The sequence below is a fragment of the Dreissena polymorpha genome, chromosome 7, assembly GCF_020536995.1.
Source record: "Dreissena polymorpha isolate Duluth1 chromosome 7, UMN_Dpol_1.0, whole genome shotgun sequence".
Taxonomy (NCBI): Eukaryota; Metazoa; Mollusca; class Bivalvia; order Myida; family Dreissenidae; genus Dreissena; species Dreissena polymorpha.
In genome coordinates this window covers 52,764,592-52,790,352 of record NC_068361.1, presented here as the reverse complement: position 1 = coordinate 52,790,352, position 25,761 = coordinate 52,764,592, and the positions used below count along the sequence as shown (strand labels likewise).

Here is a 25,761-nt window from a genome sequence, read left to right as displayed (position 1 = left end):
TTATTAGCTTGGGGGTTTTGAGAGGGTGCATTGTTTTAAAGGTAGTTTCCAGTAGATTTAACTCAATAATGTGCATTTTATCCGAAGATTTAACTCTTGAGTGCGAAATTTAATCTTAAACATGGTCCACTTCTTCAGGATTGTAATAACAAATGTTTGAAAGATTGTCAATGCAGTTTCAGAACAGAACAACATATGAAAAAATGGCAACTTTTCTAACCATCGATAAATCAATAAAGATTCATCAGGCGATTTGTCACTACCAACCATGCTTGTTTACTGAATACATGTATCAAGATTAACCCTATTTTTAGAAAAAGGAACTGTCCCTCTGTGTTTTCAGCATCCTTGATAAAGGCCTGTATGCAAGGTGTCTTTGTAACTGGGCTATGCACTTTGCACTCCTGTCTTTACTTAAAGCGTATTGATAGTGGATACAAACACTACATTATAAGCCTCAACAGGTTGAGGTGCAGGAAATTGGTTTATATACTTAAAATAAAACTGTCCAAATAATAGGGAAAACATAGCTTGTTAATCAGAGGACAGTGTACAATACTTATTCAAAATGGCAACTTCTGTAGATACTGTTAATACTAATTCAGATTTTGTGAAGGCCTATGTTTGCAGCGCTTGCGAAAGTAAAAGCAAAAACAATGTGCTGATATTTTTAGTGAAACATGTATGAATTTTTTTTTTGCGTTGGATGCATAAATCAACATGATCAATTATATCAAACCATTCCAAATATGGAAGAGTAGAACAAAATAAATGGCCTCTTACGAAGAAAATGGAAGATTTGCTTCTGAAATGCACTCTCCACAAGGACAAAGACAAGAAACTGAAAATGTTCTGCCAGGACCACAGTCAGCTGTGCTGCTCTGATTGCGTTCTACTGAATCACAGGTAGGTGACACACAGTCATGAAATTGATTGAAGGTTATTGATGTCATATAAAGTTCAAATGCTACTGTCTCATTTATTAATCAACTAGCTTCATCATGAGCATTCTACTTGCTGTAGATGTATTATTCATTAAAATGTAGAAATAATTGAAGACATTTTTACTAGGCATGAATACATTATTTGTTAGGACCAATCTGTAATTTATCAGAGTTTTTTTCTGTTAGAGAACTGTGATAGTGATTGAGATTATTGTAAAAGCCTTGTTGATATAAATTTTTATTGGGTAGTTAACTTTAGGATCTGTGCGATTATTGTACAAGAAGTATACGGTCACTATTCTGTAAATAATTTAATTTATTTTTCAAACCAAGTTTGAAACATATACATGTACTCGAATTAATTTAAGCATACCATTTCTTTGATTTACAATGCATTTTACCATCTTGATGTGCTGTATTTTGCATAGAAATTGTATATGTTGTCATAGTTTATGGGATCAAAATGATTTTATACTGCTACATGTTGATTTTCCAGACAGTGCACCTACGTGGCTCTAATTTCTGAGTCAGTAAAAGCGATGTCATTTGATATGAAACAGTTGTCAATCAATCTTCAAACTTTTCTTGATCAACTTAATATGTTTAAGAAAGAACAAGAGGCCAGCATTAAGTTCGTTGAGGTGTCATATAGTGAAAGACTACAAGAAATCCGAGACATGCGTAACAAATCAAATGCTACTTTGGATGAGTCAGGTTTAGGGAGGATTGTTGAAATGAATCCAAACAATTTGTTGACAGTGAAGAGGAGGTCCGAGTATAATGTGAACATATCGAGTGACACAAACAAGACTTTTGTCTTCAATGGTATTTGCATCCTGCCTAGTGGCAATGTCATTGTAGTTGATAAAACAAAAATGAAAAAGTTATGCTGCTTAACGCGCAGTACAATATAGTCAGCGACTGTCATGTGTCAGGTTGTGCACGAAACATTTGCCAGATTACATGCAGTGAGGTGGCTGTTATTATTGGCAGTGATGTGCAGTTCATTTCTGTGAGAAATGGGCAGCTGATTACTGGGAGGAAGTTTCAGTTACCGCATGGTGGTATTGCCCACCATCATGGTAAGTTGCACATCACCTCTGGCTCTGCCCTGTACCACTACACGCTGACTGGGACACTTGTAAAAAAGCTGTATGAGGATACAGGAGGTTGTGATAGAGGTAATGTATAATGAATATATATAAATAATTGTAAGTACGCGAATGTACCAATATTCAAACAAACAAGATCTATTTAATTTTTTTTTTAAACTATAAAATTATTTTTAGATTTTTTGTGTACTGAACAAAAGTGTTAATGTGTTTTATCATGATAAACATTTATATGACGTATTTAATGGTTTGCAGTGTTGATGCGTGCAGTGAGTCCTGCTGGAGACGGGATCTATGTCACCAACAAAGACCAGGACAAGCCGCTCACACTTGCCATGGATGGCACCCTGATATCCACCTTCACTGACCATGAACTACACGGTGTGTACATGGGGTGTTCATGTTACAACTGCGGGACAAGTGCTTGTCTGTGGATACATCTCTGATACTGTCATACAGGTTGATCGTGAGAGCAAAAACAAGCTGGCACAGATAGATGGAGTGAGCAGCCCAATATGTGTTTGCGTCAACAAAAATACTGATCAGATAATTGTGGGACTGAACAGAAGCAACAAAATACTAGTATATTCTTAATCAAAAATTTTAATAACGTACTTGTACAACAAGCAATTTACGATAGGTTTATCATATTTATTTATTGCAAACAAAGTTTATTAATTTTTTTATAAATAAAACTGTAAGGTGGTAAAATCGTTTAAAATTTGATAAACCTATACTTGACATTTTGCGCAATGTACAGGAGCCTACAGGAGCCTACAGTTCACATAAAAACCAAACCTGGCCCATTAAATTTCTTACAACAGGTATTTACTTAAACATGTATTTATCAGTAAATTGTGAAAAACAAAACATAAACAACAAAATACAATTCTACAATCAGGTTACCGGTATACACAATTGTTTTAATGATTTTCTATGCAATCGGTGGACTCAGTTTTAATATTGTTTTCAAAGATTTTAACAGCGCTTAAAGAGCCGTTTTTAAAGATTTTACTGTGCTTAAAGAGCCCTTGTTTAAACCTGAACTGCATTTCTTTAAGTGAATAAGTTTGCTTCTGACAGACTATATGTCATCAGTTATCTGAATAAATGATGTGCCTATTTAGTATTAAATGCACGTGGAAACAGTGACCGTAACTCTGTAAAGTCATTCCAACAGCTATTGAGATAGGTCCGTTAATATATCTATCATAACAATTCTATGATAACATGATTCCTCGCATCCACTCCAGCGGTAACAAGTTCCGAAACATCGTCTTCCGAACTTTCCGCATGAATGAGAAACTTCCACGACACCAGCACCAGTTTTAAAAAGTTTCAATCCTATATCGTGCTAATTCGCCTTCAGATGACTTGAATCAACAACAATTTCATCGCCAGTTTCATTCAGTTCAAACCCTATATCAAGCCTGGTCACCGTTGAATGATCTTGACTTGCCATAGATTTTCTTCTGGCCTTACTCGAATCTAATATTTTTCTATGTCGTGCCTTTTTAGTAGTTTTCTCATTATTTGACTTGTTCTTTCTTTTCACAGTGTTCATACTCTCTAACTGACCGCTTGCCGCCTGTTCGACAAGCTGTGGGATTGAACTGTTTTCATTTAGACTCAGTCCAGATTTTTCCATAACAAGATTGCTTGTTTCAGTTTCAACGTTCTCCGCCATTCTCCAACCACCATCACTATCATGAGCTTGAACATTAGTCGTATTATCAGCGCTGGCGTTGTTCATGCTCTGAACCATATGCTTGAATATGCACCTTTCGCTAAGACCATGGAAGTTCGCATGTGGCTCCATTTCGGCAAGGCGCAGCATTTCCTCGATATAAGGGCTTGCCTCTATTTCACACTGGTCACCCCCCTCGGACTGTATGCAGAAAATTCCCTTCTCCCGATCAAGAAATATATTCGGGGACGGCAGATTTGAAAATGGCAAGCTCGATGTATCGCTTATCAAAGAGTTCCCGCTTGATTTACGTGACCTGTCCCCGAGGTCAGAATTACCGCTGACATGCCGCGAGTGTGTACCCACTCCTAGAAGTCTGTACAAAGCCTCTGTCCCTGAATCGTGATGCTTTCTTGTCGAGACATGGGAAATTATAACGGACTTTCGTGAAGAATTCGATGCGCCACTAACATTTCTAGACTTTCTGGCTAATTCCTTTTCAATCACGTCTTTCTTCTGTCCATCTTCCCCACCACTGTGTTTCTTTTTCCTGGAAACCACCAGCTTGTGTAAATGTTCTTTCGTTGACATGCCTGTATTTCCATCTTGTGACGGTAATACCGAGTGTTGCACTTTACTCGAGGTATCCACAGAGATGTCAGCGTAAGAATTTGTTTTAAAAAACTTGGGCACATTGGTCGGCTCGATCGTCTGTACTCTATGCGCATGCGCCAAAACTGGGACGGTAACAGTGCAAGAGTTACTTCCCTGTAGCGGAGCCAAGTGGGAATGACCTCCCTGTGACGGATGTAGGTACGATTGCGGAAGAGGACTCTCGGATTGGTTAATGCTAGAGCCATTTGGACTCGACAGGGATTGCGACGAGTTCGGTAAAATCATCTGAGCGGATCTGGGTTCCGAAGGTGTGGCTTGTGGTGTCGGTCTTGCGTTGTTTGCCTCAGAGTTGAAATGGGTGAATATTAACTGATTTTGAGGACTTACGTTATCTTCAATCATCGTTAAAGTAAATGTTCCATCATTGTTGATGTGAACTGTTATAGGAATGTTACTTTCAACGTCTGGAATGACCTGGGGGATATTAGCACTCGTATTTGACTCAGTAGCCACTACTTCAAGAACCTGTTGTTGGAAAGGAGTGTTTTCGGAATTATCAGGCACATATATGATACGTGTTGTACCCGTCTCTTTGTCTAAGACAGGAACAGGTTTATATATACACGACGTAACCTGGTGTGTACTATTTTGAGATTCCATGTTAATATCGGATAAACTCGGTCCTGGGTTTGCAGTCGTTTTAGCGTCAGTTTCAGCCTCATTTTGTTGCACGTTTAAATGATGGTGGTTATCTGGGACCACTGATTCAATGTTGAAAACTCCCTGGGCAGTCTGCAGCTGATATCTTAGACCGGAATTAACTGACATCTGCTGAAAAATCTGTGAAGGAAGTTGTCTTTGACCACATGCAGTATCTACTGATCGTTTTTGTTCATTTATAGAATTATTACCAGTACTTATTTGCTGCGGCATGAATGACAACTGGTGATGTGGTACAGCTGTTTGGAATAATGGAGTTGGGAGATCTGTTGGACGCTTACGCGTAATATTTGGGGCTGGTTTTGTAGAAATATCAGGTCTAGAATTTGTCACAACGTTAGAATAACTTATTCCACTATTGTGTTGCTGGTTACTATGCTGCGGAAGATTGGAAAACTGGTTTATGTTTACAGGAAATGACGTCACAGGAAGTGAATTTACAGGAAATGACGACACAGGAAGTGATGATACAGGAAGTGATGAACCAGGAAAAGAAGATACAGGAAGTGATGCCATTTGCATTGGGGTAACAGGAAATGATGTCCCAGGATGTGATGTCACTGGAAAGGTAACAACCGCAGTCTGATTCCACTGTTTCAATGCCGCTGACTGGTTCTCTGTGTATTTAGGTGGCGGTTGCAGGTAAAGCTGGAACTGTCCCTGTTGCAAGACATGAGTCACGGGCAGCATCGTCGACTGGGGACCAGCACCAGGGTATGCAACTGGGATCTGAGACTGTATTTGTGGATCACTGACATTCTGTTCCTGAATTTGAGAAAAAAAAACAAGTGCAATTGCAACAAAAATGTTCGTCAGTAAAGTCTTTGTTTTTAGGTAAAGACTGGGCATAGGATCAGCTGAATTATAATATTTGATTTCTGATCTTGAGATGTAACTTTAAAGCGCGATTGACGAACAAAAAAAGTTCTAAAATACCGTATTTGTTTATAATTATTAGTTTAAATTGATTAAAATAGTTCATATTTTCAATATATTGGGTAATACAATTTCGCGACGTGAAATCAAAAGTACATCGCGAAAATAGGTGACATAAAGATATACACAATATAAATAACGCAAGTAGATTGATAATTTTATATATAAAATATATACAATTCATGATAATTTTATATATAAAATATATACAATTCACTACGCATGCACAATTTGCATTCCTGTGTTTACCACGTGACGATGATGATCAATCTACTTGCGTTATTTATAGTTAACTGGTAGTTACCTGGTACCTGTACCTAGTAAAATTTATTACCGAATATACTGAAAATATGAAAACTTAACACCTTTTGTTTAGTAATGTAATATACCAGTCATGATATTTTATAATTTCTTTTTTCGTCAATCACGGTTGACAGTCCCATTAAACCTTAACCCCTGGTTCATGCATGCTTTATTCCATATCCTTTGAACTTCTGCCAAGTTATACTCAAAACTATCTTTTGACATATGACCTTCAATTGTGACCTCGACCTGACCTTTTTTTCAGCATTGATGGATTAAAGTGTTATGCAGGAAAACGTTTGAATTCACTGAAGTCCAAGCCCAATGGGATAGATATTGCAAAGCACAATGGGATAGATATTGCAAAGCACAATGGGATAGATATTGCAAACAACAATTGTATATATATTGCAAAGCACAATGGGATAGATATTCCAAAGCACAATGAGATAGATATTGCAGTAAACATTACATACATTTTTCTTACATTTTTTCTCTACATTTTTTTCTAAACCAGCAATTATAAACAATCGTTATTGTTTCCGTCTCTTATTACTTATTACAACAGAGGAACAATGGTCATGTTAAAATTGATGATGAATGCAATGTGCCCAGGCTTACCATAGCCAGGTGTTGTTCCACTAGCATATGTAGCAGAATCTGCTGTTGCTGCTGCTGTTCTTGATGCTCAAGCTGCTGCTGCTGAAGTTGCTGCTGTTGCAAGCTATACTGCTGATGCTGAGCGCTGGTCAATGAAGGTTCAGTGATGCCAGGAAAGCCATGAATGTGAGCTTCACTGTTCACGGATTGAGAATTTCCCGCTGATGATTTCTGCAGGACAAATATATTCATATCTAAGTCTGGCTCTGGGAAAACCGGGCTTTATTCATGTGTTTACAGTATCGTCCCTAATTAGCCTGTGTACTCTGCACAGGCTTGTCAGGGATAACACTTTCCGCTTTATTGGTACTTTTGTTTACAGGAAGTTTCTTCTTATAAAAAAATGCATTTTCCACAGAAAGTATTCCAGGCTACTTTGGGATAACACTTTATTCTAAAGCATTAAGCCTCATTTTCCCAGATCGAGACATATTTTGTCAATATGATGCATGAGGATTAGTAAAGTTCCAGGTTTTATCTGGTTTTGGTCGCCCAGCCGAATTTTTAAGCATATTTTGAATACTTTTTCTTGTGCATTTTTCAGAAATACAGACAAGAACATGATGAATTGTGGAAAGAAATGTCAATGCAATAGTAAACTTTTGTTTGAATTTATATATTTTCTATTTTTTTCTCAAATCAGCTACTTGCATATTTTGTAGAAGAGGTATAGGAGTGTTATTTAAGCAAGAATTGGCAAAATCATTGCTTCACACATCAAAATGATGCAAAAATGTGAACAAAACATTACAGTTTTCTGGAAAGAACAACACATTTTGTGGAACATTTTGTAAATCACCTACAGGTAGCTTGATTCTTGATATTGGTAAAAACATGTACTTGGATTCAATATTTTAACTTCATTTTATCTCTTTTTTAGGCAAACATTCTTACACAAACATTTAATGAGAAAATATAAATGTAAAGTGAGTGTACACAAAACTACAGCTTTGTCACAGACGTGACGTATACCCCCACATGCTGCATTGACACAGACTATTTTGCATGCTGTCTTCACAAATGGTGATTTTTAAGAATTATTATGCCATTATTATTTATGGCCATTTTGACCTTTGAACTCTTTAATTCTTTCGCATGACACGCTGTCTAATGACTGTGAACAAAATTAATGTACAGAGTCATTTTAAAATCTCACAATGAATGACAAAGTTATGGCCCGGACAAGCTCATTTATGGCCATTTTTCACTTTTCAACTCCAAGTGCGACCTTGACCTTAAAGATATCAACGTAATTCTTTCGCAAGACACATTGTCCTATGATTGTGAACAAATGTACCAAGTAATTTTAAAATCTCACAATGAATGACATAGTTATGGCCCGGACAAGATCATTTACGGCCATTTTTTACCTTTTAACTCACAGAGTGACCTTGACCTTGGAGATATCAACGTAATTCTTTCGCGCGACACACCATCCAATAATGGTGAACAAATGTGCCAAATGTTTTAAAAATCTCACAATGAATGACATAGTTATGGCCCAGACAAGCTCATTTATGGCCATTTTTGACCTTTGAACTCAAAGTTTGACCATGACCTTGGGGATATCAACGTAACGCTTTTGCGCGACACACCAGCCAATGATGATGAACAAATGTGCCAAATGATTTTAAAATTTTACAATGAACAACATAGTTATGGCCCGGACAAGCTCATTTATGGCCATTTTTGACCTTTGAACTTAAAGTCTGACCTTGACCTTGGAGATATCAACGTAATTCTTTCGCGTGACACACTGTCAAATGATGGTGAGTAAATGTGCCAAATGATTTTAAAATCTCGCAATGAATGACATAGTTATTGCCCGGACAAGCTCATTTATGGCCATTTTTGTTCTTTGAACTCAAAGTGTGACCTTGACCTTGGAGATATCGACGTAATTCTTTCGCGTGACATACCGTCCAATGATGGGGAACAAATTTGCCAAATGATTTTTAAATCTCACAATAAATGATAAAGTTATGGCCCGGACATGCATTTGACCTTTCTATGAACTCAGAGTGTGACCTTGACCTTGGAGATATCGATAAAATTCTTTCGTGCGACACACCGTCCAATGATGGTGAACAAATTTGCCAAACAATTTTTTAAATCTCACAATAAATAATAAAGTTATGGCCTGGACATGCATTTGACCTTTGAACTCCAAGTGTGATCTTGACCTTTGAGATATTGACGTACTTCTTTCACACGACACACCGTCCCATGATGGTGAACAAATGTAGCAAGTTATTTTAAAATCTAACGATAAATGATATAGTTATGGTCCGGACAAACTTTCGGTTTAAAACACACTAAGTGACTCCGTGACCTAGTTTTTGACAGGGCATGACCCATATTAAAACTTGATACATCATCTAGTTACAACTTGTGACCAAGTTTGGTGAAGATCGGATGAAATTTTCGGGACAGACCGACAGACAGACATACAGACCGACAAAGTGACTCGTATATAGCCCCCATTACCAGTAACGGGGGTATAATTATACTTTGTAAAATGCCTAAAACCAACCTTTCTTGATAGATAGGGACTAATGCTATAGATAATTAATAAGATATTTAATGTGATAAGAACTAAAAAGCAAACATACATGTACTTACAAATACCTCACATATACAAACACAAAGAGTGAAAAGAAACAAAAGCATATGTTTGGGCCTCCAACAAACTAAAGTCTGTATTTAAATTTGCTTACAAACAGTTCCAGTGCTTATAATGTTATTATTATTGTTATAATAACATATTACTACCTTGACATATGATTGTTTCTTGCGATTACTTTCTGCAACAAGAGCGTGAGATTCGTCGTCTGCTTTATCACCCTCTGAAAGAACAAGGCATGCAAACGTAAAGCTAATATGCATCCAGATTTCACTTTTGTCTTTAAAACTCCACTTCTGTAAAAAAAGCTGTTTATGGCAAAGTTGGCCTTTGACCTCTAAGTGTGACCTTGACAATTTAGGTAATGAGACAGGTGATACAAGTGACACTTAAAGCCATCATGTGTGGTAAATTATTTAAAAATTGCATGATCAATGACAGGTTTAACATCCAGACAAGCTGCTTTATGACCTCCGAGATCTAAGTGTGACCTTGTTCTTTGAGTTAAGGAGACAAATGTTTCACGTAACACGTCTTCTTATGAGGTTCGCATTTGTACCAGGTTAGCAAAAAATGCTGCAATATGTGGCTGAGACAGGAATTTTTAAGCTATTTTAGTTTTGGCAAAATTGACTTTTGACCTCTAAGTGTGACTTTGACTTTAAGGTAGGAAGACAGATTTACATGGTTCATGTTCTCTTATAATGGTTTACATTTGCCCCAAAATATTTTGGGACCGACGTCAGAAACTCATAGTTCAAAAAACTTTTTAAAACGTTTTTTGCCGCCTTCTTCGAAGTAAGACATAAAAAACAACAACATATTTATACAAAAAGAGGGCCTTGCGGTTAATGTCTTACTTGAGTGATTTTAAGAGCTATATAAAGTATCAATCATACCCTTAATTATTCACTTATTTGATGAATTCCAGCAATACATTTGGTCCAAAAAGTAGTTTATATTCTGCACTACAAACCATACTCTATAAACACACAACTAAAAATCATAAGTTATATAATCACGAACCTTAAAACCATGTGTTATATTCAGCGCTACAAACTATATGTTATAAACACACAACTAAAAAGAGCTGCCTCCATAAGATGACATACGCCCCCAAAAAACGCTTTGATAGTTATGTAAGAGAGCTTAAAAAACAGAACACATTTTCGAAACCTAAATGCCGACCCTAACTTCAAGGTCAAGGTGAATGGGGTAAAAATTTGTGTGCGTATGGAAAAAGGCCTTTTCCATATACACATGCATACCAAATATCCAGGTTACATCTGAAGCGACATAGAAGTTATAGGCATTTTTCGAAACCTAAACGCAGATTTCAAAACCTAAACGCGGACCCCAAGTTCAAGGTCAAAGGGGCCAAAATTTGTGTGCGTATGGAAAGGCTTTGTCCATATACACATGCAAACCAAATATGAAGGTTGCATTTGAAGTGACATAGAAGTTACGAGAATTTTTTGAAACCTAAATGCAGATTTTGAAACCTTTACAGGGACCCTAAGTTCAAGGTCAAGGTCAAAGGGGTCAAAATTTGTGTTTGATGGAAAGGCCTTGTCCATATACACATGCATACCAAATATGAAGGTTACATCTGAAGCGACATAGAAGTTATGAGCATTTTTCAAAACCTAAAGGCAGATTTCGAAACCTAAACGCGGACCCTAAGTCCAAGGTCAAGGTGAAAGGGGTAAAAAATGTTGTGCATATGGAAAGGCATTGTCCATATACACATGCATACCAAATATGAAGGTTACATCTGAAGCCACATAGAAGTAATGAGCATTTTTCGAAACCTAAACGCAAAGTGTGACGGAAAGACAGACAGACAGACGGACGGGTCAATCACTATATGCCCTCCTTCAAGGGCATAGAAATCATAAGTTATATAATCACGAAACTTGAAACCATATGTTATATTCTGCGCTACAAACCATTTGGCTCGGATCTAGTCCCAGACATCTTGAAGTGTTCTTGCCAGAACTTCTTGAGCCCATGCTCAGGTGGCTCCCTCAAGCCGCCCGTCTCCATCATACGACTGTGAACACTCGTGATTGTGGAACTCGAGCACCCGGTCACCATGGAGATGAAGTTGTGGCAATTCAGGTGGGTGGCACCTGTTCAATAGAGAACATGAGGCAGGCCCCTCAAGGTTAAAAGCTGAGTTCCCGCTCTATTACAAAAAGTTATTGCCACTCAATGCTATAATAAAAAAATTGTCGCCATTATTTTGTCAATATTGGCCCTCTCTAGGTTAAAAAATAAAAGCAGCCTCAAGATAAAGATTAAATCGTGCTCTTGCTGTGCCATGGCCATTTGTACCCTTTGACCTTTAAATGTTACCTTGACCTTTTTGAAAGAATATGCACATGACAAACCTTCTACACATGGTTAACATTTGTGGTTAATTATGTTTAAATTAAAATTGCATAATAAATGATGAATTTGGTGTCTGGAAAAAATAGTTAAATGCTATTATTTTACTTTTGACATCTAATGGCATCTAATGGCGACCAATCAATTATGATTTTTCCCCAAAAAAGCAAATTTGCCTTTTAATATCCAATAAAAGAACATAGATCATTTTCCTTGAATAGTTTTTAAAAAGCCCTGTCTGGTGAAGATTTGATAAAACCGACCGACTTAAGTGACCAGAAACAGTTTAAAGGCCAATTAAAATAATTGAATAGAATTTAAAAGCAGCTGCTTTAATTGAGCATGAAGAGATCAAGATATTGATAATATGACCACAGGCATTTCAATGAAATTAGGTGAAGATTAAATGAAACTATAAGACTTGAAGAGCAGAAACTCAAGAGGGATTCTAACAGACAGTCTGAAATAAACAAACCAATGTAGGGTCACAATAATTGCCAATTCAATGAAGATGACATGATTATATTCCCATCATACTGGGAAAAGTTTTTACACTCGGAATAGATGCAAATATATCTGTGTTTTTAGACCTTTTTCTATTAAGCAAAATATTCAATAATACTAAATTCAATTAAACAAAATATTCAATCACCCCGTAGTCAGTTAAGGGAAATACATTTGTACATCTATAAAATAATTCAATATTCAATCAAGTGATATCTACTGTACTTAACCCTTAGCATGCTGGGAAATTTGTCGTCTGCTAAAATGTCGTCTGCTCAATTTCTAAAATTAGCATTCTCTTTGATTTGTTTTCAAAGAATACTATCAGAATAGCAAACAGTTTGGATCCTGATGAGACACTACATTATGTGGCGTCTCATCTGGATCTAAACTGTTTGCAAAGGCCTTCAAAATTCGGTTCCAGCACTGAAAGAGTTGATTCTCTGTGGAACTCACCAGCTGGTGTGAGCATCTCTGCAAGAACCCTCCGGGCCTCTGCCTGACCCTGCTGGGCGCGAGACCGCCAGTCTTGGAGCAGACGACGATGAGTGAGCGCCAACTGAAGAAGACATGTGACCGGCACCATGCAAAATGGGTCTTATACCAAATGCGGCAAGCGTAGCTTAAGACCAGGAGCTTCCCTATCCGCTGATGGGACCACAAAACCTTGCATGACTTTATAGCTTACAGTGCAGCTCCTCACTAGACTGTCCTATTGGTCTGAAGCTACCCTGACCGCATATCACATAAGACCCATTTTCGCATGCAGCGACTCATGTTGTAGTCAGTGGTTCACTGGAGAGAAACTACCAGTCTTGTAGGAAACAATAATGTTTAAGCACCAGGTTCAGACAAGGTCACTGGATAATACTTCAGCAATTTTTAAATCTACTTCAGTCCAAGTGACTATCATAGCGATGAAAATATTTTAAAATAGAACCAGACCTTTTGTCGCAAAAAAGCCTGATACCTTCATTGGTTTGTCCCCTAACATACCACTTACAAAGGAGAATATGTGTTAAATATGAGGATCACTGGGCATAAAAAAGTTTCTCATGCATCTACAGTTCATGGCAATGACTTGAAGTTCAATTTAATTGCTTGAGAATTAAGAAAGAAGTTTGCTGTTATGCCAACTGACTGACAAAATGACCCACAAACTGGCCAACAAAATAAATTAAACCAACACCATTTATGAACCATGAGTGTAAAAAAATAGGAAATGAGAAGGAAATAATCAGCTACAATAGAGAATTACACCTTATTGTGAAATTTGATCATCCTGTTCCAGTGTTGAATCATTCAAACAGCTCAGACTTCACCAGATGATGGACATGTAAAGTAATTTGTTTACTATCTACAGAACTTTGAATTACCTGAGCACACTTTGATTATGGTGACTTTTTGACTTTTTGTGATTGCCTTTTGTCTGCTGTTCGTTGTCCTTCATAAACATTTGTCTTGTGAACACTCTAGAGGCCACATTTAATGCCACATCTTCATGAAACTTTGTAAGCACACTAGTATTGATATCATATTTCTGAAAATTACTAAACTTGGTCATGTGGGTACTTTGTGTCTTGTCATATGAAAAATAAGCTTTAGAATTCTCTCCAACAAGAAAGATCTTGTTTATGTCCATGTCAAAAGATGATGGGCGGAGCAGTTTTCCTTATTAAGTTATAGTCCCAAATGAGCGCCTTTGGCCCTCTTGTTGTCAGATTTAATCGTAGTAAAGAATGGTAATATATCCAACAGTATATACACTATTAAGTAGCTATCTGAAGCAATGACAACAGAAAGCAAAAATACAACTTGTGACCAAGATCGGATGAAATTTCGAGACAGACCGATCTTCACCAAACTTGGTCACAAGTTGTATCTTTGCTTTCTGTTGCCATTGCTTGAAATAGCAACTTGAGATAGACCAACCAACCGACCGACAAATTGACTCCTTTAAAGCCCCTATTACCAATGGTAATTGGGGTATAATTATCACTCCTATGCCAGAAGTTTTTGCCTCAAAAGTCCATAATCATACATATTTGTCTAAATGTATCTGGAAAATAGTGTGCATTTTTTTCTGTGGATATAGCCTATCATGAAGGTTCAATCTCAGACTGACTGACCATCACACAGTTGTCCATGCAGCAATGCTGGTCCACCATGGTCTGGAAAGTCTGGCAGCTTCCCCAGTATGGCCTTGCCGCGTGTTCGCTCTATCCTGCATGGCCGCTGTAACAATAGGAAGCATGGAGTTACAACTACTTGTTGGGCCTTGCCGCGTGTTTGCTCTATCCTGCATGGTCGATGTAACAATAGGAAGCATAAAGTTACAACTACTTGTTGGGCCTTGCCCCGTGTTTGCTCTATCCTGCATGGCCGCTGTAACAATAGGAAGCATGGAGTTACAACTACTTGTTGGGCCTTGCCGCGTGTTTGCTCTATCCTGCATGGCCGATGTAACAATAGGAAGCATAAAGTTACAACTACTTGTTGGGCCTTGCCCCGTGTTTGCTCTATCCTGCATGGCCGCTGTAACAATAGGAAGCATGGAGTAACAACTACTTGTTGGGCCTTGCTGCGTGTTCGCACTATCCTGCATGGCTGCTGTAACAATAGGAAGCATGGAGTTACAACTTCTTGTTGGGCCTTGTCCGCAGTGTTCGCTCTATCCTGCATGGCTGCTGTAACAATAGGAAGCATGGAGTAACAACTACTTGTTGGGCCTTGCTGCCTGTTCGCACTATCCTGCATGGCTGCTGTAACAATAGGAAGCATGGAGTAACAACATCTTGTTGGGCCTTGCTGTGTGTTCGCTCTATCCTGCATGGCTGCTGTAACAATAGGAAGCATGGAGTTACAACTACTTGTTGGGCCTTGCCGCGTGTTCGCTCTATCCTGCATGGCCGCTGTAACAATAGGAAGCATGGAGTTACAACTACTTGTTGGGCCTTGCCGCGTGTTCGCTCTATCCTGCATGGCCTGCTGTAACAATAGGAAGCATGGAGTTACAACTACTTGTTGGGCCTTGCCCCGTGTTTGCTCTATCCTGCATGGCCGATGTAACAATAGGAAGCATAAAGTTACAACTACTTGTTGGGCCTTGCCGCGTGTTCGCTCTATCCTGCATGGCTGCTGTAACAACAGGAAGCATGGAGTTACATCTACTTGTTGGGCCTTGCCCCGTGTTCGCTCTATCCTGCATGGCCGCTGTAACAATAGGAAGCATAAAGTAACAACTACTTGTTGGGCCTTGCCCCGTGTTTGCTCTATCCTGCATGGCCGCTGTAACAATAGGAAGCATGGAGTTACAACTACTTGTTGGGCCTTGCTGCGTGTTCGCTCTATCCTGCATGGCCGCATTAACAATAGGAAGCATGGAGTTACAACTACTTGTTGGGCCTTGCTGCGTGTTCGCTCTATCCTGCATGGCCGCTGTAACAATAGGAAGCATGGAGTTACAACTACTTGTTGGGCCTTGCCGCTATTCGCTCTATCCTGCATGGCCGCTGAAACAATAGGAAGCAAGGACTTACAACTACTTGTTGGGCCTTGTCACCTGTTCGCTCTATCCTGCATGGCTGCTGTAACAATAGGAAGCATGGAGTTACAACTACTTGTTGGGCCTTGCCGCGTGTTCGCTCTATCCTGCATGGCCACTTTAACAATAGGAAGCAAGGAGTTACAACTTCTTGTTGGGCCTTGCTGCGTGTTCGCTTTATCCTTCATGGCTGCTGTAACAATAGGAAGCATGGAGTTACAACTACTTGTTGGGCCTTGCTGCGTGTTCGCTCTATCCTGCATGGCGGCTGTAACAATAGGAAGCATGGAGTTACAACTACTTGTTGGGCCTTGCCGCGTGTTCTCTCTATCCTGCATGGCCGCTGTAACAATAGGAAGCATGGAGTTACAACTACTTGTTGGGCCTTGCTGCGTGTTCGCACTATCCTGCATGGCCGCTGTAACAATAGGAAGCATGGAGTAACAACTACTTGTTGGGCCTTGCCGCGTGTTCGCTCTATCCTGCATGGCCGCTGTAACAATAGGAAGCATGGAGTTACAACTACTTGTTGGGCCTTGCCGCGTGTTCGCTCTATCCTGCATGGCCGCTGTAACAATAGGAAGCATGGAGTTACAACTACTTGTTGGGCCTTGCCGCGTGTTCGCTCTATCCTGCATGGCCGCTGTAACAATAGGAAGCATGGAGTTACAACTACTTGTTGGGCCTTGCTGCGTGTTTGCACTATCCTGCATGGCCGCTGTAACAATAGGAAGCATGGAGTAACAACTACTTGTTGGGCCTTGCTGCGTGTTCGCTCTATCCTGCATGGCTGCTGTAACAATAGGAAGCATGGAGTTACAACTACTTGTTGGGCCTTGCGGCGTGTTCGCTCTTTCCTGCATGGCCGCTTTAACAATAGGAAGCAAGGAGTTACAACTACTTGTTGGGCCTTGCTGCGTGTTCGCTCTATCCTGCATGGCCGCTGTAACAATAGGAAGCATGGAGTAACAACTACTTGTTGGGCCTTGCTGCGTGTTCGCACTATCCTGCATGGCCGCTGTAACAATAGGAAGCATGGAGTAACAACTACTTGTTGGGCCTTGCCCCGTGTTCGCTCTATCCTGCATGGCCGCTGTAACAATAGGAAGCATGGAGTAACAACTACTTGTTGGGCCTTGCCGCGTGTTCGCTCTATCCTGCATGGCTGCTGTAACAATAGGAAGCATGGAGTAACAACTACTTGTTGGGCCTTGCTGCGTGTTCGCTCTTTCCTGCATGGCCGCTACAATAGGAAGCATGGAGTAACAACTACTTGTTGGGCCTTGCTGCGTGTTTCGCACTATCCTGCATGGCCGCTGTAACAATAGGAAGCATGGAGCAGCAACTACTTTGTTGGCCATGCTCTGTGTAAAGGGGTTCAATGCATGTGCATTACCGGTAAGTGTCGTCCCTGACTGCACAGGCTAATCAGGGACTGACACTTTCTGCCTTAAATGGATTTTTTTTGCAAAGAAGAGGCTTTCTGTAAAAATAAATAAAAATACAATACAAGCAGAAAGTGTCATCCCTGTCTGCACAGGCTTATCTGGGTAGACACTTTACACACACGCATTAAAACCTGTTTTTCGCAGAGCATGGCCCATTTGTATTTGTTTGTAATGTTGTTTGTGTTTTTATCACAAAGTTAATTTGAGATCTTGCGCTATAATTAAGTCATAATTGTTTTTTTTTTTGGCAAAGTTATTTTGTAACCTGGTTAAAATGAAGTCATAAATGTCTAAAAGATGCAAACAAAACAAAATCAATTCCATTATTCCTTCAATGTATTTTTTCTATGCAATTAACAAAAATGTGTAAAGGTTGACAGTCTAAAACTAGATGAAAGCTACTAAAATAACACAAATGCACAGCTCTTTCTCAAAGACGATCTCTTAAACACCAGATAAGCAGTATAAAAGGGCTACAAACTCACAAAATGTCTACTTTTCAGTTGTACACTGGTGTGTAAACAGCAGAAAACAAAAATGATTAATTTCAAAATATTTAAGTTTTTATTTAATATTTCTCGATGAAATTTGGCATACATATACTTTAGTAAACAAACAATATGTATGTGTAATTTGGTGGTTGTAAGTTATATAGTTATTGACTTACAGAAAAACGTGTTTTGTTGTCTGCTTGAAATTCAAATTTCCCTGTTAATGCTAAGCACCGCCCACTTGAAAGGTTATGAACTTCTCTCAGCCAATAGCTAACTGATGAGTCAAATCAAGTTTACATGTAAATACAGATTCACCACTATACCACATTGCTGTCTGCTAAAACACGTGTTTCTGTTTATAAACACTCTAATGTTATCAGCAAATCACTGGCAGATAAACCCAGCCCACTAGTAAATGTAGGTTAACATTTTACCACCACAAAATCCAACAAGTGAGATCCGGCTTTTAAGATCATTATGCAGCAATCGAATAAAGAATGCATAGAGAAAGTAAACCACAAAGGATGAGAAGTTAAAAGTGATTTTGTTACTAACGCCTTCAGTTTTTAGTCGCTTATGCAGGAAGTTATTTGAGTACATCAGGACTTTCTGAGTGGCCCTTTCACATAAGCGGACGTCTTCTCGTAGCTTTGTTCTCTCCACAATCACAAACTCCTCGTAGCGTTTAGACTTCTTGTGACCGTTTCCCAGACCTATGGAGCTGAAGAACAATAGCAGATTGTGCCCAAAGCCTATATGAACACCTATGCAGAACTCACAAAGAATAAAAACATTGTCAACCTTTATAACTGAGCAGTGCTCTGTTTAATGCATGTGCGTAAATTGTCTTCCTAGATAAGCGTGTGCAGTCAACAAAGGGCTAATCTTGGACGACATTTTCCCCCTAATCTTGATTTTTGTTAAGAAGAGACTTTCTTGCAACGTAAAATATCATACAAGCTGAAAGTGTCGTCTCTAATTAGCCTGTGTGGACTGCACAGGCTTATCTGGGACAACACTTTACGCACACGCATTAAACCTTTTTCACAGAGCACGGCTAAATTTTTTATTGATTATATTATTTCTTATAGGCAGGTATATCAACACTGATCCATCTCTGTATTTTGCAATATTATGTGTTGAATGGTATTTTCATTTTTTTTTTGAGACATTCCATAATTTAATGAATATCAGTGTTTATAGCTAAAAAACACTGTTAAGAATGACTATAGAGAACAAAATATCTTTAACCTTTCATTCAGAAAACTCAAAGCTAAAAAAATCAGACTTTATTTTTGTTCATAACAGTAATCAACACATTACATGTACTTCTAATTGTGTAATTATTTTTTCTTCTAGATTTTCATACATATGACCATAAAATTGAACTTGAAAAATTAATTTCTTCACCAAAATTATTATAAATCGCATTACTTTCTTCACCAAAATTAATATAAATCGCATTTTGAATTCTGATAACATTACGCAAAATACCGTCTTACCATTTAGATTTCAGGTTGCCAGGTAGCGTGTAACACTTTTCCTGTCGCAGTTTGCCAGACTCCTTCATCAGGTTGATCAGCCATTCAACTGTCTGCCTCTCACCTGCCCTCACTGAAACAAGCAACTATACTCCATAGACCAATAATTCACTCTTTCATAAAAAATAAGATGTGTTTGTGAAACACTGCGTTCCCCCCATATATTTGACCTTTTACCTTGAAGGATGACCTTGACCTTTCACCACTCAAATGTGCAGCTCCATGAGATACACATGCATGCAAAATATCAAGTTGCTATCTTCAATATTGCAAAGTTATGGCCAATGTTAAAGTTTGACGCAAACAAACAAACCAACAGACAGGGCAAAAACAATATGTCCCCCAGTAAAGGTTTTACTGGGGGACATAAAACCGTTATTTCTGAAATAAAATTAATTTTGGTAAAAATGTGAATATTTAAGTATAAACTCACATTGTACCTTTACTATTGAACATAAAATTGTATGGACTGTATAATAGAATTTACTTCTGCATTACTTCAATTTCAGCATTGACTGTCACCATGGTTACTTCTTGAGTAATTTAATTGACTTATAACATACTTAATTCTGCAGTAATTACATCGACTGTTACCATAGGTAATTCTACAGTAATATAAGGGACTGTTACTGTTGTCGGAATTTGATTGACTGTTACCACAGGTATTTAACAGTGATTTCATTGAATTTTATTATGGTTACTTCTGTAGTATTTTCATTGAATATTACCATTTTTACTTCCGCACAAACATTAATCTGTAACCGTAACTACCTCTGCAGTAAAATATATGGACTGTTACCATATTTACTCACATGCAGCTCTGACGATGTTTCTGCAGACACCCGCACAACTTTCGCTGATTGGGAGGGCAGTAAAGACGCTCAACTGAAAGAGACACCAAATTATACTTGTTATGAACATCTTTATCCTCCAGGAAATCAGGTGCCACCAACCACTAAGGAAAAATGTATGGCAGGAACCTATGAGCCTGCTGGAGAAGTAGTAAGTTTTTTCACTATTTTGGGAATGTGGCCGGGTCCCTTTGGATTGTAAAATCGCAGTAGTTTAACCAAAATTAGTAAATGAGTGTTGTTGTGTTTTTGTTAACAAATGTTTAAAAAAGAGAAATAAAGTGTTTTAAATATAAAATTTGATAAAAGTGTAACTTGTAGAGCTGGATGGGAGATTAACTAAATGTTGATTATTATTATTCATTATTTTGAAACCTTCAATTGGAAATTTTTAGGTCCCATCTGGGAAAAATATGTTCTTTTTCCCATTGGGAATGGGGCCGTAACAAAATAAAACACATAGAAGCTATACAGAAGCCCACCCATTTCATCCATGCCTCCACACTCAAAGTGTAGAGATGATCCGGAGGAAGAAGTGGATGAAAACCTTTTGGACAACAATCATGAAATTTATGCTTGTCGAAATATGCAGCCATGGTGCAGTGGATATTGTTTCTGCCTAGTGATCGGGAGGTCACATGTTTGATCACCACTGTGGGAGCGATCTTTAGATCTCCCCCATAGACAAAAACAACTGTTTTTTTCCCAGGAAACGGAATCAATAGCATTTCGATTAGCCTAAGAATTTTGATGCAATCCAGATAACAACAAAAAGGTTTACACTAATCTTGCACTGAGTAAGGACTCAAAGTGCTTAATATACTGTTGAGACGCATCAACAGTTGTGATCTTTAGTTAAAATTTCAAAACACGCAAGCAAAACAACACATGTGTTGATAGGGCACATGAGCCTTCTCATTCCACCTTTGTCTGGAAATCTGCTTAGAGAAAAAATAAGATGCATACTGCCAAAGTTGTTGTTGACCTCTAAGTGTGACCTTTACCTTTGAGGTTATGAGACTGGGTATACAGGAGACACCCAGCCTCCTCATAGTAGTCATTTGCAGTACAGTAAGTCTTCTTTGAATTGCACTATGAATGAAAATGTTAACGCACGAAAAAGCTGTTTAATGACACAATGTGACATTTGACCTCTGAGGTAGGCAGACAGGTTTTACACACAAATTCCGTCTCCCGCTGGCGGTAATTATCTCAAATAGCCTGATGACTGACAAAGTTACAGGCCATGCCAGCAGTTGTATAGCCAAAATTGACCTTTGAACTCATTGTGTGACCTTTACCTTAGAGATTTAACAACAAGTGTACACATGACACTTTGTCGTTTGATGGATTGAATGCGCGTCAAGTCATTTTAAAATCCTTCACTACCCGTTATATGGCAAATTTATGAACAAGACAGCAATGTTCAAAGCTGTTAATGGACAAATTTGAATTTTCACCTAGATAAATTTGACCTTGACCTTAGAGATAGTGAAAGAGTGGTGACACATTGTCAATGTATTTCAAAATTCATCAATATATGGCAAAGGTGTGGCTGAGACAGGATTATTCATAATGTTTTATTTCTAAATTTGACCTTCAAGTGTGACCCTTAACTTTGAGGTAGGGAGGCGGCATTATATGTGAGACTTTTTCTTATAATGGTAGCCATTGAAATATGTGTCTAGTTATCTTTAAAGCCAACAATACCTGGCAAAGTTATGGCCCAGACAACAAAGATTGTAAGGCAATTACACAAATAGTGTCACAGCTATATGCTGCCTTCTTCAAATGTTCAAATGGGGGGGGGGGACTAAAAACATCCAGACAGAAGACAAAAAAAGAGGGTATCAATCGTGCAGCGTACCAAGCGGTTCATCCCACTCAGCTTTCAGCATCTGGATGTATTCAGAGATGTCCTCCATGTAGAGTTTCTGTTCCTCTTTGGTTGGCAGGGTGACAGCCTTGGCCAGTCGCTTTTGAGATCTGTCATACAGGCTAACTACAAGAAAGAGAAGGGGATATGAGAAGCGTTCTAGGAAAAACGGGCTTAATGCATAAGCATAAAGTGTCGTTCAAGTTAAGCCTGTGCTGTTTGAACAGGCTTTCAGGGATGACACTTTACCCTTAATGTTATTTTTTGTTTTATAGAAGAAGTCTTTCGGTAATGAAAATCCAGTTTAGGCAAAATGTGTCGTCCCTGGTTAGCCTGTGAGGACTGGAATGACACTGTATGCACAGTTTTCACTGAACAAGGCTCCTATGGATCCCCTACAATTTGTGCTGGGCTTCTAGATTTTAAGAGACTTTTATATTCTTTGTACAAAATGTTCTTAAATACATGTAAAAAATGTTGGCAACTATCATCTAACTACCTATGCCACACAATAAGCTGCATAGGATATTATGTGTGTGTATGACGGTTTATGAGGTCCGTTAAAGCCTGAGGCTGTATTATGTAAGGATAACGTATTATGTAAGGATAACAAGTATGTCCCAGCATTTCTACCTTATGAACCTAATTGACTCACAAGAGTTAGAAGTAATTTTGAATCAAAGCTCCAATTCACAGGCTCTTTTCTGAAAGACATTGAATTTCGCGGTTGGTATTGTTCTCTGTGAGGGAAACCAGAGTTCTCATAGGAAATAACACCTTTATAGATTGATGAGCACTTATGCAACTCACATGTTGTGAGAGTGTGAAAATATCAGAAAAAATCAGAATGAGATCGGAAAACGACATCACACAAACCACTCTTATGATAAAACTAAAATACAAAACACATGAAATATTCCCTTTTTATTCACCAATCAGTTTTTAGACTTACAAATATAAAGAGGAGACCCAAAAAATGGTAACTGGTTGTTACAATTAAGAATAATACCAATGACAAAATGAATAAAGAGATTGCAAATGCTGTAATTGGCATGGGTTACTACAATGATGTAAGATTAAAATGTATAGGGTTCTAGGAACAAGACAGTTTCAAGAACTTTGTCTCGAGAGTCAAGTCAATTAATTGCCTAGCGGTCAGAGGCATGTATTCAACAACCAATTCCTAGAAGAATCAATAAAGAATAGACATAGAACCAAGAAATTACATTCAAAATAAGAATTTATAAATATATTGTTCTAAATGATGAATTCTGAAGTCACAGGAGTTAAATTTCATGTCATATTAACCCTTTCACACTCAGAAGGAAAGTGAAACTCGCAGTCTTTTCAGGTTTTATGCTGTTTGCTGCTCATCAGTATCTAAGGTTTGGAGATGAAGTCTTTAAAGCTTGAATCTAGTAAGGGAGGTCTTTGATTAAATATATTTTTCTGAGGGACTACGAATGCATAAAAAAACATTATCTAAGTGGTGAAGGTGTAATCTGTATAGCATACTTAAGTGTTAAAACACAACGGTTTCAAGAATGTTTTCCATTTTAGACTCAAGTCTAAGACTGGTTTGGTAAATACGACCCCTGTCCCATACGGCCCCTGTCCCATACTGCCCCTGTCTCATACCGCCCCTGTCCCATATGGCCCCTGTCCCATATGGCCCCTGTCCCTTACTGCACCTGTCCCATACCGCCCCTGTCCCATACCACCCCTGTCCCATACCGCCCCTGTCCCATACAGCCCTTGTCCCATACTGCCCCTGTCCCATACCGCCCCTGTTCCATACCGCCCCTGTCCCATACCGCCCCTGCCCCATACTGCCCCTGTCCCATACCACCCCTGTCCCATACAGCCTCGGTCCCATACCGCCCCTGTCCCATACTGCCACTGTCCCATACAGTCCCTGTCTTATACAGCCCCTGTCCCATACCGCAGGAGTTACACAGCTGGATAGGCTGCTGTGTGAGCATGTCAATACGAGACTTGGGCAGCGGTGTGTGCCGCGATGGGAGGCTCTTCTTAACCAGCTTTGACTTCAGATTGACAACATACGGCGACTTGCACATGTGACAACAGAATGGCTGACCTGTAAGAAACAAGAGAAATGCATCTAGGATTTTTAGAGTTTTTAAAGGATTTGTTTTTGAGGATAAGGATAGACCCAGATCCTAGGTCTTCGGGTAATTATTGCAACCAATTTGTTAGACAGTCACAAAATATTCATAAGTTAAGTCTTTTTTGATAGCATAATTAATTTAAAAGTATTGTTTGTTAGAAATAATGCTTGTATTTTATTGTTGCTAAATCGGTAAACAAGCCATGGCAAGATAATTTTTAGATTGCAACACTTTTAAAGAATTACTATTGTGACCCCATGCTGGCCTGGTTATAGGGGTTTGTTTTCATAAAAAGTAACTTTACACTGTTTTCATATTACCAGCGGTTCTATAGAATTATCTGTTTACTGTACTTATAAAATATATTTGTTCGAAGAAAGTAATATTTAACTTCTATTCTGTAAAAAGTGTTGCCTTTTTATTCTTAAATGACATGTAGGTGCACATACCATTTACAATATCATACGACCGGCCGGGAGAGGTCTTCATTGAGTGAATGGAAGCCTTCTTTTTGAGCCCATCTGCTTTACTGATGTCTGGCGAGAACGACATTCGTTTCCTCTTCTTCCTTTCACTCCTCCTCTCACTGGGCTCTTCTTTTATCGCAGACTCTTCCATTGCAAACATTCCTTGACATAATACAGAAAAAAAACTTCATATGTGATTTTGATTAAAAAAATTGGTTACGGATGTTTAAATTAATGGAATAGCTCAAATGAACTTGATGAAACAAAATGAAAACACGTTTAAAAAAACCATGCCAGGTTATCTTCAGTTAGTAAGTTTAGTGGCAAAACCACACATAAATTTTGGGCAGATACATGTATTGGTCACTTTTTTGGAAAACAGACCCTTAAGATGAAAAAACCTGACAAACAATTATGGATTCTTTTTTGGAGAGAAAACATTTTTTCTTTACCAACTTCATATATAATTATAGTATACTGTATCATTATCAAAAGCACTCCCGGTGGTTGCTAAGAGTAGTGTCTCTCACTGTAATTCAAGATAAAAAAAGGATCTAGAGCTTTTCAAGAGTCTTCAAAAAGCTGTTTAAACACAGAAAGTATCACATCTGTTGCGTCTGTTAATATCTGGCCTAAAAAAGTTGGGGAAGGTTTTTTGGGAGAAAATGTTTTAAAAAGTCATTTATTGTTTACATGTCTGTTCTTTCTTTAATAATTGTCCAATCAGCGTTGATCTTACATGTTTGCGAATGGCTGAGGACATACCATAAGGAAATGATCACCTTTTATACTGATTAATATTTAATATCACGGCTTTTTTTCCTTCTGTGAGAATAGCCGGTTTTCACAGTTTTGGGAAATTTGCGACTAAAATGTTCACAATTTGTAGGCCTAAAAAGTTTGCGACTCAAATTTT

General features: G+C 38.4%; 1 protein-coding gene across 2 annotated transcripts; it reads right to left on the bottom strand.

Annotated features, from left to right (window-relative positions):
* Positions 1-2,633: 2,633 nt before the first annotated feature.
* On the bottom strand, positions 2,634-24,340 carry LOC127837499 (uncharacterized). 2 transcript variants are annotated; one of them, XR_008029318.1, is made up of 9 exons: positions 24,192-24,340; positions 22,241-22,375; positions 20,335-20,407; positions 19,484-19,595; positions 18,537-18,702; positions 14,625-14,730; positions 12,952-13,054; positions 11,550-11,732; positions 9,750-9,823 (listed from the first exon to the last, which is right to left on the bottom strand). XR_008029318.1 is itself a non-coding variant. In XM_052364642.1 (7 exons), the coding sequence occupies exons 2-7, from the start codon at positions 14,661-14,663 to the stop codon at positions 3,411-3,413; spliced, it is 3,042 nt and encodes a 1,013-aa protein (XP_052220602.1). In that variant the 5' UTR covers positions 14,664-14,730; positions 18,537-18,683; the 3' UTR covers positions 2,634-3,410. The 2 variants fall into 2 exon arrangements, 1 of the variants encoding a protein (XP_052220602.1); XM_052364642.1 differs by lacking the exons at positions 19,484-19,595; positions 20,335-20,407; positions 22,241-22,375; positions 24,192-24,340 and adding exons at positions 2,634-5,843; positions 6,939-7,148 and having other exon boundaries at positions 18,537-18,683.
* Positions 24,341-25,761: the final 1,421 nt, after the last annotated feature.

What these genes read in the sequence shown, in the direction of transcription:
- LOC127837499 (XM_052364642.1), bottom strand. Translation starts at nt 14,663, where the DNA reads ATGGTGGACCAGCATTGCTGCATGGACAACTGTGTGATG. An exon ending in AGAGATGCTCACACCAGCTG is followed by an intron (nt 11,733 to 12,951) that starts GTGAGTTCCACA and finishes TCTATTGAACAG; the next exon opens with GTGCCACCCACCTGAATTGC. An exon ending in AGAAACAATCATATGTCAAG is followed by an intron (nt 7,149 to 9,749) that starts GTAGTAATATGT and finishes TTTGTCCTGCAG; the next exon opens with AAATCATCAGCGGGAAATTC.